General features: G+C 50.2%; 1 protein-coding gene across 1 annotated transcript in view; it reads right to left on the reverse strand.

The window, feature by feature from the left end:
* Window positions 1–90: 90 nt before the first annotated feature.
* The window catches only part of Pllp (plasma membrane proteolipid), a 21348-nt gene continuing 5995 nt past the window's right edge, over window positions 91–15443 (reverse strand). Inside the window, exons 2-4 of the mRNA NM_026385.4 lie at window positions 4541–4714; window positions 2422–2544; window positions 91–1475 (exon numbers count right to left, since the gene is read on the reverse strand). Of these exons, the coding sequence (NP_080661.1) occupies window positions 1359–1475; window positions 2422–2544; window positions 4541–4714 (414 nt within the window). The 3' untranslated portion in view covers window positions 91–1358. The remainder of the gene's footprint in view (window positions 1476–2421; window positions 2545–4540; window positions 4715–15443) is intronic.

Genomic DNA, 15443 nt, shown 5'->3' on the forward strand with positions numbered 1-15443 from the left:
GTGCAAATACATACACGTAGGAAAACACTGCGCAGACATGAAATCAAATAAAAATAATCTTTAAAAACAAAAAGACCCAGAAGGCAGGCAGACTGCAAGAACAGTTTAATATTCTATGTAAGCTTGCTAATTTTGTGTGTTGGTCCACAAACTTGGACAGATGCTATGTGCGTCCTCCAATGGACAAGACAAGGGCAAGAAAGTTAAGAGTCTGGCCCGTGTGACCCATCACTGAGATGCTGCCTTCTATTCCCTGCCTGAGCAGCAGAACCCAGAATGCCTCCCCTAAACCGGCATTCTGAGATTGTACGAGGCATTACGTCAGGCCGTGAGATACCTGATGGGTCTCTGAGAGCTCTGGCTTCCTAGGATTCGCTTTCCTCTATGCCTCAAAATGGGCTAGTCCTCCTGGAACAGGGAGACTTCATTACCTAACCTCCAAAGTGGACACTATGTATATTGACAATCACCAAGACAAGTGTGAGCGGGGACCAAGAGCCAAAACTTGATCTCCTCCCTCTAACAGTATCAAAACACAAGTATCTGATTCTAATTTCATCTTAATTGTTGCCATCTTCTAAAAGGACCAAAAAGTAAAAACCTTAGCAAACATCTAAGACCAGGAATGATAACCCCTTTCCAAACAGATGCTTCCATTTTTATTTAAATTGTAAAAAATAATAATTCCAAACAAGAGTCACCATTAACCCCATGACAGCTCACCAGGCAAGGCCCTGCTTCCTTCTGTCCCTCCTTGGAAGTCCCCTGTGCCTAATCAGCAGCCTGGGGCGGGGGGGGCGGGGAGAACCCTTGCACGGGTGCTAGCTCTCCCAAAGGGGAGAGTTCCACATGAGGGAGGGGACCTAGCGAGCTTGCTGCCATCGGAAACTGTTGTAACCAACAGTTATCAGAAATCGTCCAGTCCCAGAAATCCCAACTCTTCCTATAAAAGTCTCTCTACAGGTGACAGGTTGGCATGGGGCAGGGGAGGGGACGGTGGGACCAGAAGAGCCCGGGGCTTACTTGGCTTGGGGACAAAGATAATCTGTCTTTTGTTAGGGTTATACTGAGGCAGGTCAGAGGCTGAGGGTCTGTTAGTGCATTTAGTGCTGGTGAACAGGGTGGCCCAGCCTGGGCTACTGAAGTTCTCTGATGACAAGGCAGAGCTCCCCAAACCCCATCACCTTCTGCTGAATAAGGGAGGTGGGGAGGATGTCCCCACCCCTGGCTCTTGGCCAGTTCCATCTGTGCCAGTGTAGGCCAGTTCCTCAGGAGTGCTGGAGAGTTTGAGTCCAGTAAGCTTAGGGGGTGACCCTGTGCTAAGACCCAGCCATGGCTCAGGCCACAGCATAGCTGGCTTAGGAGTAGCCCCCAGCCATCTGACTCGTGGCCGCGTTGCTACCCACTCCTCGCCAGGCCTGGAAGCTGAAGAAAGCGCTCACTCCGTAGGCAATCATCACCAGACAAGCAAAGAACTGGCAGGGGAGAAAAAGAGGCCAAGGGGGTCAGTCAGAGAGAGCCAGGAAACCACATGGGGACAGTGACACCAGACCAAGTGGGTCTCCTCAGAGGGACTTGGGGATGGAAGCTTGAGCAGCAGCCCCTTGGGTTAATCAGAGCCACTTGTTCTGGCAGCCACACCCCTTATGCCCACCCACCCATACCACACATCTGGCATTATGTTCTAAGGGTCAGGGGCAAGAACTACACAGGCCAGACATGTCAGATGGTGCCAGGCACAGCACTCTGGAGTGACAGTGGGGTAACTTTATATACATAAGGGACCTAGTGTCCACAAGTAACATTCAGGGCTAGGGATGTGGCTCAGGTAAAGCTGTTGCCCAGCCTCCCAAGGACCTGTGGTTCCAGGCCCAGAACTGAAAACAAAAACAACCAGTAATAATACTCCAGGCTCCCAGGAGTTTTCTGAATCAGTTTTGTACCCTGTATGTGGCGTGTGCTTTCAGAGGCTTGAGTCTCCGTTCCCAAGATGGAGTTCACTAATTTTAAACCACTCTCACCAGGAAGATGGAAGACACCACGCATTGGCTGTCCTGTCCTGGACATGACCACAACTCCAGTTTCCTTCTCTAAAAAAGAACCCATAGTCTCTGCCTTTAGACGTGAACTGGGTAGTGTGAATGGCCGTCTGACACAGTCCAAGTTTGGAATTTTTATAAGAGAATACTAGTAAAAAAAGAAATGTAGACGGAATGTCTAGTGATGACAGCCAGCCTGAGGTGACAATGTGACAGTGTCCACAGTGGATCCCATGCATTCAGGTCCCCTTGAGTTCTGCTGTTCACTAAGGAAGGAGGCCCACTGAGCATCCAGCCAGTGACAACTCAGACAGGAGCCTGTGAGTTCACAAAGGCCTGGGCTGGATACCCTGCAGAAGGCTGGAGCCTGGGACATACTTACAGAGGCAGCTGAGCGCTGGTTATATGGCCGGGAGCCCCTCAGGGATGTCAGATCGACCGCCGCTGCACAGGCGATAAAGGCAGTAATGTAGAGAACCGTGGCAGCGACAAAAAAGATCAGTAACTGTAGGGGGAAGGGCGAGAGGCATAAGCATCCACAAAGAACATCACCACCTTGAAGCCCTGACGGGAAGGCCTGAAGTGTTGGGACGGTGCCACCACAACGAGCCACTTGCCTCTAACCAGCTAAAGAAATGCCATCTCTTGTGTGGCACACGCCATGCCCATGTTCTTCCTATGACCACATCAGCACTTGGCCATGTGCCTGGCCCTCACATCCCTCTGCCCACCAGTGGGAGAAATCTATGACTCCCTTATACTATCCTAAACTCAAGGGCAAATAACAGGGCCAGGGTCCTAGGGAATCTCTACAAAGCACCAAGAAGACTGGATGTGAGCCTTCAGCTGGCAGCGGGGCCTGTTCCATACCCCCAGTGGATGCCTCTTGTCCTCAAACCGGTCTCCAGCCATTTATTGTGCTATACATTTTTAATTGCCAACATTTAAAATTAGATTTCATGTGAAAACTTGAAAATTTCATATTAAACATGTTCAAGATTTCTGGACATAGTGGTACACACCTGTAATCCCAGCATCTCAAGAGGCAGAGGCCAACTTGGTGCATATAGTGAGATGCTATATCAAAATATCAATTAAGATAAGTAGTTGTAGCTCACACCTTTGATCGCAGCACACAGGAGGTAGAGGCAGGCCGATCTCTGAGTTTAAGGCCAGCCTAGACTAGTGAGTTCCAGGTCAGCCAGGGCTACTGAGAAAACCTAGCTCAAAATAAAACAAAACAAAACACCCTCAAAGCTGGGCAGAGTAGCTTACAGGAGCCAGCATGTCAGACACAAAGACAGGAAGACCATGGATTCCAGGTCAGTCGGGCCTACACATCAAAACTGTATCAAAAAAACAAAGCAAACAGCTACCTCAGGGCTGGGCATGTATCTCAGTGTAAAGCTCTGCATTCATGAGGTCCTGGATTTGATCCCTAGCGCCATCAGTACAACAAACAAAATACCTCAAGGCTTGGCACCAGTGGGCCACATCCTCTCAAGGTTGAAGCCGGGCAGAGGCAGCTTCTCAGGGCCAGGTACTTGTTAGGTTTCTAGAACCTTCCTGGCCCAGTTCACTAGTCCATCTTACCTGACCCTTTATATTAAACATGTCCCCAGAGTTGAGAAGGGTCATCACCCAGTTCCTCTCCCAGCTCAGCCCAGCAGCACCAGACACAGCCCCCAGCTGACCTCCTTCACTGGCGCTGTGCTGTGCTGCCAGCCTTGCCTCAGAGACAGAGGTCTCCAGCCTTGTGGAATTCTTCTTTAGGGGCTTGGGATATTCAGAAGGGGGCTAGACCTTTAGCCAGGAGTCCAGCCACCGCCACCTCAATCCCAAATCTTGTCCCCAAGTACAGTGACCACTGCACACCCTGCCCGGCTCTGGCTAGCGAGACCAGGATCTAACAAACCCATTCTGTCTCGGCATGACTCACGTTTCCTCTCGCTAAACAAGCATTGAATTGTAAACAATCGCTGCCTAGTTCCAGCCTCGCCTGCCTTACAATCATGCGCCTCTGTGCTCACTAAAAGGCTCAGACCCAGCTGCATGGGTTTTCTGGGTTCCAGAAAAAAAAAAAAAAAAACCCAGCCAGAGGAGCCTGGCCTGAGACAAACCTGGGGCACCCATTCTCTCCAGAGAGCCAGGGCCTGGAGAGAATGGAGGCAGCTGGCACTGACAAACCCAGACCTCCGAGCTCAAAATTCTGATCCCCCTCAAGAAAGAACAATATCCCAAGATTCCCAAGGATATCTGCAGAGTCAGTCAATAGCCTCTCGATGCTGGTCTCTTCCAAGCACCAAGTCAAACACTCCACTTCCGTCATTAACATACCTTCCCACCCCAGCTCCTCATGTAGCTAAGAGGCAGGAGGATGGCATCACACCCACCCACCTGCCCTCCATTTCACATTTATGGAAGGTCAAGAGGTCCCGTCCTAGCCATTCACAGACGAGAGGACTCAGCCTGGAGCCGCACAGTCCCTGCCCCAAACTCACCACCAACGGCCAGGGCACCATGTACAACTTCATGTGCAGTTGAAACAGGTAGATGATGAAGAAGACGATTGTCACCAGCCAGAGGAAGACAGCGACAAACATGACCCAGCCATAGGCAGGATACAGATGGTATGGGGTGTCAGCAATCAGGGCCCACACCAGCAGCCCCAGTGCCTGTGGAAAAATAAGGGGGAGTTTCTCAGAGCTGAACAGCTCCAGCCGGAGGCTCGGGCCTTGGCCCCCTTTCTTGTTAACTCAAAAAGTTTAGGCTGGCAAGATGGCTAAGAGGGTAAAATGTTTGTCACAAGCCTGACAACCGGAATTCAATTCTGGAACTCAGGTGTAAGGAGAAAAGTGACGACCAGCGGTTGTCCTCCAGCCTTTCTGTGTTCACTGTGGCATGGAACATGGTCACACGCACGTACAATTAAAAACAGCTTCTTCAAAGAAATCTTGACTCCTGTTGTTTACATCTGTGCTGGGCATCTTGTCTGGCCACTCTTCCCCCTTTCAATTCCCATCATGCTGTGTGACAAAAGGCTCTTCCCCGGTGTGACGGTTTGTATATGCTGGGCCCAAGGAGTGACAGGATTAGAAGGTATGGCCCTGCTGGGTAGGGTGTCATTGTGGGTGTAGGTTATAAGTCTCACATTCTAGCTGCCTTGAAGTCAGTCATCTGCTAGCAGCCTTCAGATGAAGATGAACTCTCCGCTCCTCCTGCACCATGCCTGACTGGATTCGCCTCCGTTCTTGCCTTGACGATACTGGACTGAACCTTTGAACCTGTATGTCAGCCCCAATTAAATGTTGTCCTTTATAAGACTTGCCTTGGTCATGGTGTCTGTTCACAGCAATAAAACCCTAACTGAGACACCCAGGTCCCCAGATAGTACCACCCAAGGTAGGAACGGTATCTCTCTCATAGAGTATATGCTCCTCATACCAGAACTGCCCACAGCATTCCAGGGGCTTGACTTTGCCACAGGTGCAGAAAAAAAAAAAATGCTAGAAGCCAGTCAGGGAGGCTAATACTTGTAATCCCAACACTGGAGGAAAAAAGAGACTTACGAATGAGTTCAAGGCAAACATGAGTCATAGGCCAGTCTTGCCCACATGAGCCCCTGTTTCAAAACAAAACTCTGTCTCAAAAAAAGGGGTGGGGGGAGTAGTGGAGAGATGGCTCAGTGGTTAAGACTGGCTGCTCTTCCAGAGACCCTGAGTTCAATTCCCAGCAACCACATGGTGGCTCACAACCATCTGTAATGGGGATCTGGTGCCCTCTTCTGGTGCGTCTGAAGATAGCAACAGTGTACTCATATGTAAAATAAGTAAATCCTTAATAGATAAATAAATAGATAGATAGACAGAAAGGGGAGCGTTTCAAGATGGCTCAGCAGGTAACAGGACTTATTGCCTAAGCTGGAAAGCCTGACAACTTGAGGCGGCCCCTCCCTCCAGAACCCAGAGTGGAAGAGAAGAGCCAGTGGGATGGTAAGCCACGCCAGGAAGCTTGGTGGGTAGAGTAGCCAGGTACCCCCACATCCCCGACTGAGTGTGTAGAACCTAAAAGCATGGGCTTTGTTTAAAACCCGTTCCTCTTCCACCTGCACAACTGCGCAGTGCTTCCTTACCTCATTCGTAACAGTGCAGGGACCACACCCACCTGAGACAGCTACTCAAAGCTCAGTTTTATACTTGAGAGTGACGGTCAGCCTTATGTAAATTTCTCCCCCCTCGAGTCCTGCCACAAAGCACCAAACTCAGATGGTTCTACCCATAGACTTCTTGTAGGAGCATAGCCCAAAGACCCTGGGGAAGACCCAGGGATAGTACAACCCCGTGACTGTCCTGGGCCTCCCCAGCCTCTTCTTTGCTGGCCAAGGATCTCTGTCTAGGTTGGGGGATACCCACTCTCCTCTCATCTGGAACTCTACCAGCCACCATGGGTGTAGAAGTCTACTGTGGCTCTGGAGAAAGCCTCCATTGCTAGAACCAGAAGGACTGTTCCACCCTCTGCCTGCATAGCATGGAAGCCGGTAGCCCCAGTCCAAGGGTGAGACCACTTTCAGTCAGATCTTAGGAGCTGAGCTGGCCTCGGGATACTGATCTTTGGAAACAAGTCCCCATCTCCTGGCCTACCCACTCTGCTCACAGGACATTGGCAAGTTCCCTGGGATCTAAAGAGAAATCCTCACCAGAGGGCTCATGACCCAGAGCTGGGGCTCCTCCAGCCCCCTTCTCTCAAACCACCCCACTACAAGGAAGTTTCTTTGTTTTGGAATACACACTTGCAGTGTAAGGACAGGGACCCTGTAGCTGAGCAGGCCTAGGAGCCCAGCAATGCCCTGGCCAAAGCAGGCTCTCTCTGTATCTGCACTCCCCAGCTAAGGTGAGCCCCAGACACCCATGTCACATAGCACCCCTCCATCTGCTCTTGCCTCTGACCCTCACAAGCATGCCCAGGGTTTGTCTCCATGCCCACTTTACAGTGACAAAGATGGGGCTGTGTAGCAGGGCCTTCCTAGACTGTGGTCACATGCCAAACTGGGAGCAAACCCTCATTTCATTACAACTCAGTGGCCAGGGAGAGGTGGCTCAGTAGGTGAAGACCTTGCCACAAAGTCTGATGACCTGAGTTAGATCTCTAGAACCTACGTGGCAGGAGGGGACTCCTGAAAATTGTCCTCCAACCTCCATATGAGCACTCTGGCATGCCCATGCCTATACATGCACAACACACACACACACACTTTCCCCTACCCTCCCTCTCTCCTTCCCTCCTCACTCCTCTCCCTCTTTCTTGGCATGGTCTCATCAGTCCAACCTGACCTTGAACTCACACCCTGCTCCTCAAGTTCTACACCACAGGCATGTGGCACCACACATGGTCCTGACACACCCTTTACTCCCCACCCCAAATCACCGTGCCAAAAGAGACATACTAGAAAGGCCACGAAACCCCAGAGTTCCGTGAGGTCATTTCTGTCAGAGGAATGAAGACGCTCTGGAATAACATCTCCAGCAATTTCTCAGGTGAGACATGGGAAGGGGTGGGGGTGGGGGGTGGGGGACACACCTAGGGACTGTCAGCTCTTATGTGAAGTTCTTTTCAGGTCCCCAACCCCGCCACTGGGTTGGCTGTTTCCTACTAACTGAAAGGAAGTTAGAAAGGGCATCCAAATGACAATCCAGAAAAGGCCGGTGCATGTTCACATCCATGCCCACCTGCAATGCTGTCACTCACAGGCTTCAGCAGAGGGGTCACCCGGTAGGTGCCCAGCAGAGGGTCCCTGGCCTAGATCTCCCATTTACCCTCTCTCCAGGCTGTCTTGCCACGTTTCTACAAACGCTCAGCAGCCATACAGTACACTGGAGATAAAAGGGGGATTAATTAGCCAGCTCTGCCTGAGCTGTAGGAAAGGAGCTACTGAGGGCAGGGCTGTAGGAATACATGTCCCCACCCTGTCCCACTCCACCCCTGATTTCCAGATCAGCAAACACAGAGATAAAGCACGAGATAGGTGGGGGTAGATTTGTGTTCCTTTGGGCTGTGGAGCTTGGCCCCACGCCTAGGAAGCTGACTTGGTTTCTGTCCTAGAACAAGGAAGGTCCGGTCCTTTATTAGAACTCAACAAACAGGTTTCTCCGGGTCCCTAAGCCATCAGCCTGGGTGTTTTGCTGACCCCTTGACTGGCCTGTGTGGTCCTCGGAGGGAGGTTCCAGAAGGTTCAGGGCCTCCTGTGACTCACTGAAATGCACCTGTCACAGATTGCCATCTAGCTGAAGCGCCAGAAGCCTTCACTCAGTCGGGGAGCACCACTCTTCAGGGGTAGCAAAAGGCATCAGGTAGAGGGGAGCAGAGAATGAGGCCAAAGTCCTTAATTCTACTCCCTGATCCCGTGACCAGAACTCCGCGTCCTGAACATGTCTCATGTAGCTCACACATCCCTCCAGCGTGACCTGTCCCTCAGTGCCTCTCTTCACAACCATCTACTGTAGCACTTCTGTGTCAGGGCTCTGCACCTTCAAGGTGCTCCCACATCAGCAAGTTGGGCCAGCTCAGAAGCATAAACTGGCTGAATACGCATGCGCACGGGGGTGGGGTGTGTGCTCTCGGGATAAATTCCGGTGGGGAGAGTGTCCAAGAGGAGGAAAGATTTGGGATATAGAGCAGAGAAAGATCTCACTGGTAAAGTCACATGTTATAAGGATTAGGGAACTGAAGGTGGGGGCAGAGAGAGTCACGAGTCACTTAGAACTCTAGGGACAGATGAAACTCTACCTCTGGCATTCTGGGTAACCTTGACCTCCCGAGTCCACCTACTCCTGCTTTCTAGATATTGTCAGACCAAAGTCGACTCACTGTAAAGTCTTGGGTGTCTTGTAGACTCACCTAACCTTTCCGGTCTATGTCCTCATCTGGGGCACAAGAACGAGTTTTAATGCTTAGCCTAGTTACCCTACAGGTGTGCCCGGGGCCGTAACAAGGAGGGTATGGTTATGTGGTGTAGTTAAACTGCAGGAAAGCAAGGAGGGAGTGAGGGAGCTTCCAGGAAGGGGAAGCAACTCCTCCTAGAAGTTGACACTATGGTTCCTAGACAGGCTTTACAGGTTGTAGAAGGGACTAAGCCAGGCCTCAGGAATAGAAGCGCGTGTTGCTGGTGAAAACCCAGTCCTAGGGCGATAAGGGCTGTGGGTAGAACTGTGTACGTCTGGCAAGGGCTCTGGCCAGAGTCACTCCCATGAGTGCTGTGAAGTCCTGAAGGGATGTCACAAACTGTTTGTTCTTTGTGTGATATCTTCAGTGTTTGAATGTTAGCAATTAAGCTAAATGTTTTAGAAAGAGTGAAGGTGGGCACAGACCATGGAGAGAAAGAACGGGGACGAACCCTCTGACATGGGGCAGTGATGCCAAGTCTTTCACAGCCCTCAGTGACTGCTCCTCCACTACACTATCGGGAAACTGAGGCCCAGGGTGGCCACATGACCCTTCCTGGGGTCTCCCCTCACTCGGGGCACAGCTAGGCAGATGAGGGCATGCAGAACTTGGCCTAGCATAGCCTGGCCTAGCTCAACCTCCACCCCCATCCTGGCCCTTCTCCCTACACTGAAAGAGACTTTATGGGGATAAGAAGTCACCCATTGTGTCACAGGAGACAAAGGGGCAAGAGACACAGGCTCCAGGCGCCTGGGCTGGCCATACCACCACCACACACCACCCCTCTCTGTGCCAAAGGAGGGCTGGTGAGGCACCTTGGAATTCCTGCACTGGATATTTTAGAACATGGGGCGGGGGGAGGTACACCATGTCTAGATCTCCAGGAAGCCCAAAGCCACCAAGCTGTCCCTTTCTCTATCTGAAACAGACACACACGAGAAACCAGAGTCACTCAAGCCAGCACACTCTCTCCCAGGACCGGTTCTGTGCCAAGCTGTTTCAAGTCTGAGGAAGAGAGCAAGCAGGGTGATGGGCAGCTGGGCCTGGCCTGCAGGAGTCTGCCTAGACCTTGGCCAGCATCACAGTATTCCAAATGCAGTTTTCCCATGCAACCTGCTAGGTGTAAGTCCTAGGTCTCAGAAGAGAGCGTCCCACAAGTACAAGAGTGTACACACACACACACACACACACACACACACACACACACACAAATGGCTGAGCCAATATGGACCTGAAATCTCTTCAACTGCATGGTCCTGGGTGTCCCCAGTATTTTAGAAAAAACTTCCCAGCCGTGCTAGTGGTCCAGATCTGTAATCCCAGCACTTGGGAGGCAAAAACTAAGGGTTGCCACAAGTCTGAAGCCAGACTGTACTACACAAAACCTTGTCCTTGTTCAGTAATAACATCAATAATAAATAATTAAATGTGTTATTGTTATTATTGTTATTTAGTAGGAAAATCTACCCAGAATGAGCTCATACTACTTCCTACATAACTCCATGCTGCCCCGTAGAATAGATAATGCAGGTCTCCTTTTGGTCATCACCTCCTGGTGTGTGAGGCGTGGGGTCTGTGACTCCTACCCCTCCCTCCATTTTTTTTGGCACCCCAACAAGTGGCAAAGTGCCTGAAAGGGTTCCAGCAACATACAGCACCCATCTGTGCCCCACTCCTTACTCTCCCCCAGGGGTCCCCATAGTGTCTGCTTGGGTCTCCCCAATATTAGGATGGCCTCCAGCTTTGAAGAAGAACATCTCAGGAAGTTTTTATTCTGCTTGAGAAGGCCGGGGTAGAGCTCTTGAACATACAGCTTCAGTCATAGCCTGGCATCCAGCAGGCCAAGCCCCCTTACTTCCTGGGCCTTCCTCTCTCGGGGCCGACTTTCTCCCAAGAGAAGCACTCGGCACAAATCACAGAAGGAAAACGGAAGCTCTTTGTAGAAGATGAGGATCTGACCTAAGGGCATCCATATGAGGGATGCTAGACAGCCCAGGGGTAGACTTCCTTTCTCTTAGCACTGACTCCTGCGAGGTGGGGGCACCTGGACATTAGCGCTTCGAAGAAATATTACTGTCTGGGATGCCAGAGCTATGGAGCAACCACAGCCTGTGAATCTCTTAGCCCTGGAAAACCTACAGGTCTAGCTGCAGACCCAAGGACAAGGCCTTCCTCATTCCCAGAGTGTGGCCTGAGCATATCTCTCCCATCTCCACTCTCAGGAGGGATGGTGTCACCCCCACCCCCAAGGCTGGCAGAAGAAGAGTTCAGCTGGCGTCAGAGATCATCCAGCCCACAGTCCAGGCTAAGCTGCAGAGCTGGCCCAAGCCTGGGGACTTGGTAGCCTACTTGGCAGGTCTCTCCTGACCTTTGGTCTTGTCCTCACTTGGAGACTGTGGTGTGTCGCCCTGCCTTCCCTCCCTGAGCAAACAGGAGAAGCTCACCCTGCCCAGCAGCAAAAAGCCCGAGCCCTGTTCTGTCAGTGTAAGGGCTGGTTCACGCTGCCGAGGAAAACAGCCTCCGCCTGTTTTCCACGGCAGCCCCGAAGAGAATGGTGGGCATAGTCGTCAAGCCACCACTGCCGGAGAGAGGGCAACTCTCTGATAAGCAGGAAGACTTTGTAAATGTGAACTGCCCCTTCCTGAAGCAGAGGCCACCTTCTGCTGACAGATGACGAGGAAAAACTCCCAGGGTACCCAGCCAGTAATCCCAAACTCACAGCTATCCCTCACTGCTGTGTGACCCGAGGGAAGTATCTTCCCTCTCTGGGCCTGATAGACATCCCGATCCCTCGCTCACAGTTTTGGACATAGGCACAAACTCTGTGTAATTCCCCACTGCCCAACATATTTATTCATTTGAAAAGAATTCTTTTTGTTTGTTTGTTTGCCTTTTCTCTGTGTAGCTTTGGCAGTCCTGGAATGCATTCTGTAGACCAGGATGGCCTCAGACTTTAACAGAGATCTGCCTGCCTCTGCCTCCTGAGTGCTGGGATTAAAGGTGAGTGTCACAGCTGCCCGGCTGGAAAGAATTCGTAATGGCTGTCCACTTGTTAATTTTGGTTTTTAGACCCAGGGTCCCATTACTTACTCAAGATGGCTGGTATGCTCTAAGTAGCCCAGGCTGACCTTGAACTCACAATTCTCCAGTCCTAGCCTCCAACAAGCTCCACTTGCTATATACTTCTGAAATAAGTACTGCCGGCCTGGCGTGATGGCTCTGAATAAAGATGCTACACCAACCCCGATGACATGAGCTCCGTACCCCAGAGCCATGTGGTGAAAAGAGAACCACCTCCCACAGGTTGACCTCCATACGTGCTGCAGTGTGTGCATACACATGCACACATACGAGTGAAAAAAAAAACTCAACTAATAAAAGGTAAGTAAATACAATGTAATGATAAAATGAAAAAAGTGCTATACATGGCCAAGTTTTCAAGTGTGGCCCTCTGGGTAGCTATCAGACACCGTCTATGCACATACAATCCCAGCCTCAGAGAGGTATATCTTGTACCTGGAGATGAATGACCATAGGCTACACATTAGCAGTTCTCACTTTGTGGGTTGTGATCCCTTTGAGGGTCACAAAGCAGATATCCTGCATATCAGATGTTTATGTCACGGTTCATAGCAGAAGCAGAATGACAGTTGTAATGCAGCAGTGACATAATTTTGTGGTTGGGGTGGGGGGCGGGCAGGCGTCACCACAGCATGAAGAACTGTATTAAAGGGTTGCAGCATTAGGAGGGTTGAGACCCACTGCTACCCTTGCTTCTGCACCAGGCTTTCTTTCTCATTGACCACACAGCCTGGGGCCTGGCCCTCAGCACACAGAGAGCTGCTACTTGGTCCCTTGTGAGCAGGAAGGCACGCTCACTCGCCATGACATATTTCCCAGCATCAATGCACACAGACTTCTTTCTATAGGGCCCCACAATGAATCTGTATACTCAGCCCGACTAAGCTAACAATAAAGGAGACTTTTAAATCACTGATCAGTGTGAGGACACAGGCTGTCTACTGCAACAGAAGCCATAAAATGAACTGCAACTAGTGTGTAGCAATGTTAAAATTCCACAGGTAGAGAGAAGAGATTCTGGGTCCCCTCCCACAGCAGTCCCTCCTTAAGTAAGCATAGTTTTGTGTGGCTTCAGTTATTTGTAGTCAGAACATATTACATCAAAAAGAAAAAAAATCATGTTTGTTTGTTTGAAAACAGGGACTCAGGCAGAGGCAGGCAGATTTCTGAGTTCGAGGCCAGCCTGGTCTACAAAGTGAGTTCCAGGACAGCCAGGGCTACACAGAGAAACCCTGTGTCTCGGAAAAAAAAGAAAGAAAGAAATAGAGAAAGAGAGAGAGAGAAAGAGAGAGAGAGAGAGAGAGAGAGAGAGAGAGAGAGAGAGAGAGAGAGAGAGAGAGAGGAAGGAAGGAAGGAAGGAAGGAAGGAAGGAAGGAAGGAAGGAAGGAAGGAAGGAAGGAAGAAAGAAAGAAAGAAAGAAAAGAAAAGAGGAACTCATGCAGCAAAGGGTAGCCTCAAACTCAGCTATAGAAAGGAGGATAGCCTTAAACGTCTGATCTTCCTTCCTCCACCTCCCAAGGGCTGGAACTAGAAATACGTGACACAGTGCATCTGGTTTTGAATTCACAGGTCCAGTGAGACGGCTCAGCAAGCAAAGCAACAACACTGGGCCCAACAAAGGGAGTCTGAGCTCTGGGAGCCACGTGGTGGAAGGTGGGAGCCAACTCCCAGAAGTTGGCCTCTGGCCTCTTCACTCATGCAGTGGTCTACCTGTGCACGCGCACACACAATTAATATTTAATCTAAATAATAATTCATGTTGTTTTTGATTTTTGAGACAGGGTCTCACTATGCAGTCTCTCCTATGGCCTGGAGTTCACTGTGTAGATCAATCTGGCTTCAAACTCACAGAACTGCCTGCCTCTCCCTCCTGAGTGCTGGGATTAAAGTAGTGTGCCCCTACACCGGGCACTGTTCATAAGTTTCAAAAATCTTTCATAAAAGTGCACTGCTACAATTGTTACTGTTAATCTCTCGCTGCGATCAATTATTGGTTAAATTTACCGAAGCTACATATGTTCAGAAGAACTCTATCTAAGGCTCAGCCCAGTTGCGGAATATGTCCTTATGGAGAAAAGGTGATTAGTGTAGGTTAATCCACTGGCAAAGCCACTGAGGCTGTCTCCTTGACATGTCCTTTCTAGATGTAATTAATGTCGATGGCCAAGCTCAACACAGACCTTAGTGACATTGAATTACGCAAAGGTCTCACCTTTACTCGATTTCCAAAAGCCAGGAAAAAAAAAGCGGTGGGGACCCTCAGTAACAACAAAATTCACACTTGGAAACATCAGGAGAGGGCCAGGTGTGGTGGGCTACCTGGAAGCTGTTTGGGAGATGAAAGCAAGAGGATCAGGGTTCAAGGCCAGGCTCGACTATATGGCCACACATCAAAAACTAAGATAGATAGATAGATAGATAGATAGATAGATAGATAGATAGATAGATAGATAGATAAATAGATCTAAACCAAAAAAAAAAAAAAGTAGAAAGCGCCATCTGAAAATCCCCTGGTGCTTCTGCAGCAGGCTGGAGTCAAAGCCCAACAGTTTCATGGACAGAAGACACACAAAGGACTTTGAAGTTCATGCTTGCTCCTAGGAGGACAGGGACAGACCACACACCGACCCACCATCTGTGCCTATCAGATTGGGATACATCCAAAAGTGTGTCATATTGCCAGTCAGGGTGGCTGAGGGAGGCACAGGGGTGACCTCCATGGACGTTGCTTGGCAATCTCTATCCCTATCCCAAGTGCGGCAAGGTGTGGCAGCACAAGCCTGTCTCCTCGGAGAGGCACAGGCCTGTCTTCTCAGCTACTTGAGGCAAGAGGAGTTTAAGTTCAGGTCCAACCTAAGCTACAAAGGGAGTTCAAGGCTAACCTGGGCAACTTAAGGACACACTGTCTCAAATTCAAAAACATCAGAAAGAAGGCGGAAGTAAGTGTGTTAAAATTATACACAATAAATACATAACCGTGTGAAACCTGCAGGTGAACAGCCTGGTCTCTGTCTACAGCAGCCTATAGCCCAAAGCCTGGGTGGGTTGCGGGGTAGGGTGGGGTAGGGTGCAAACATACACAGCACATGCCCTCTGACCCTGGGAACCCACTTTCAGAAATGTGTTACACAGACAGTTCACTGGCATATGCAGAATCACTCCTGGCAGATGGGTGTAAAATAGCAACGGAATGGACATTCAAGTGTGTCAACCAAGGGACTGGTCGCCCAGCTCAGGGCCCAGCTGCACCTTAAATTGCTATAGAATCAAGGAGGATAATATATTCCCTGTGCTAAGTTGAAGAATCTAGACTGGAAAGTTGACTCTGTGGTTAAGAGCACTGGCTGCACTTCCAGGGGACCGAGACTTGAATCCCAGCATCCA

This window comes from Mus musculus, chromosome 8 (genome assembly GCF_000001635.26).
Source record: "Mus musculus strain C57BL/6J chromosome 8, GRCm38.p6 C57BL/6J".
NCBI lineage: Eukaryota > Metazoa > Chordata > Mammalia > Rodentia > Muridae > Mus > Mus musculus.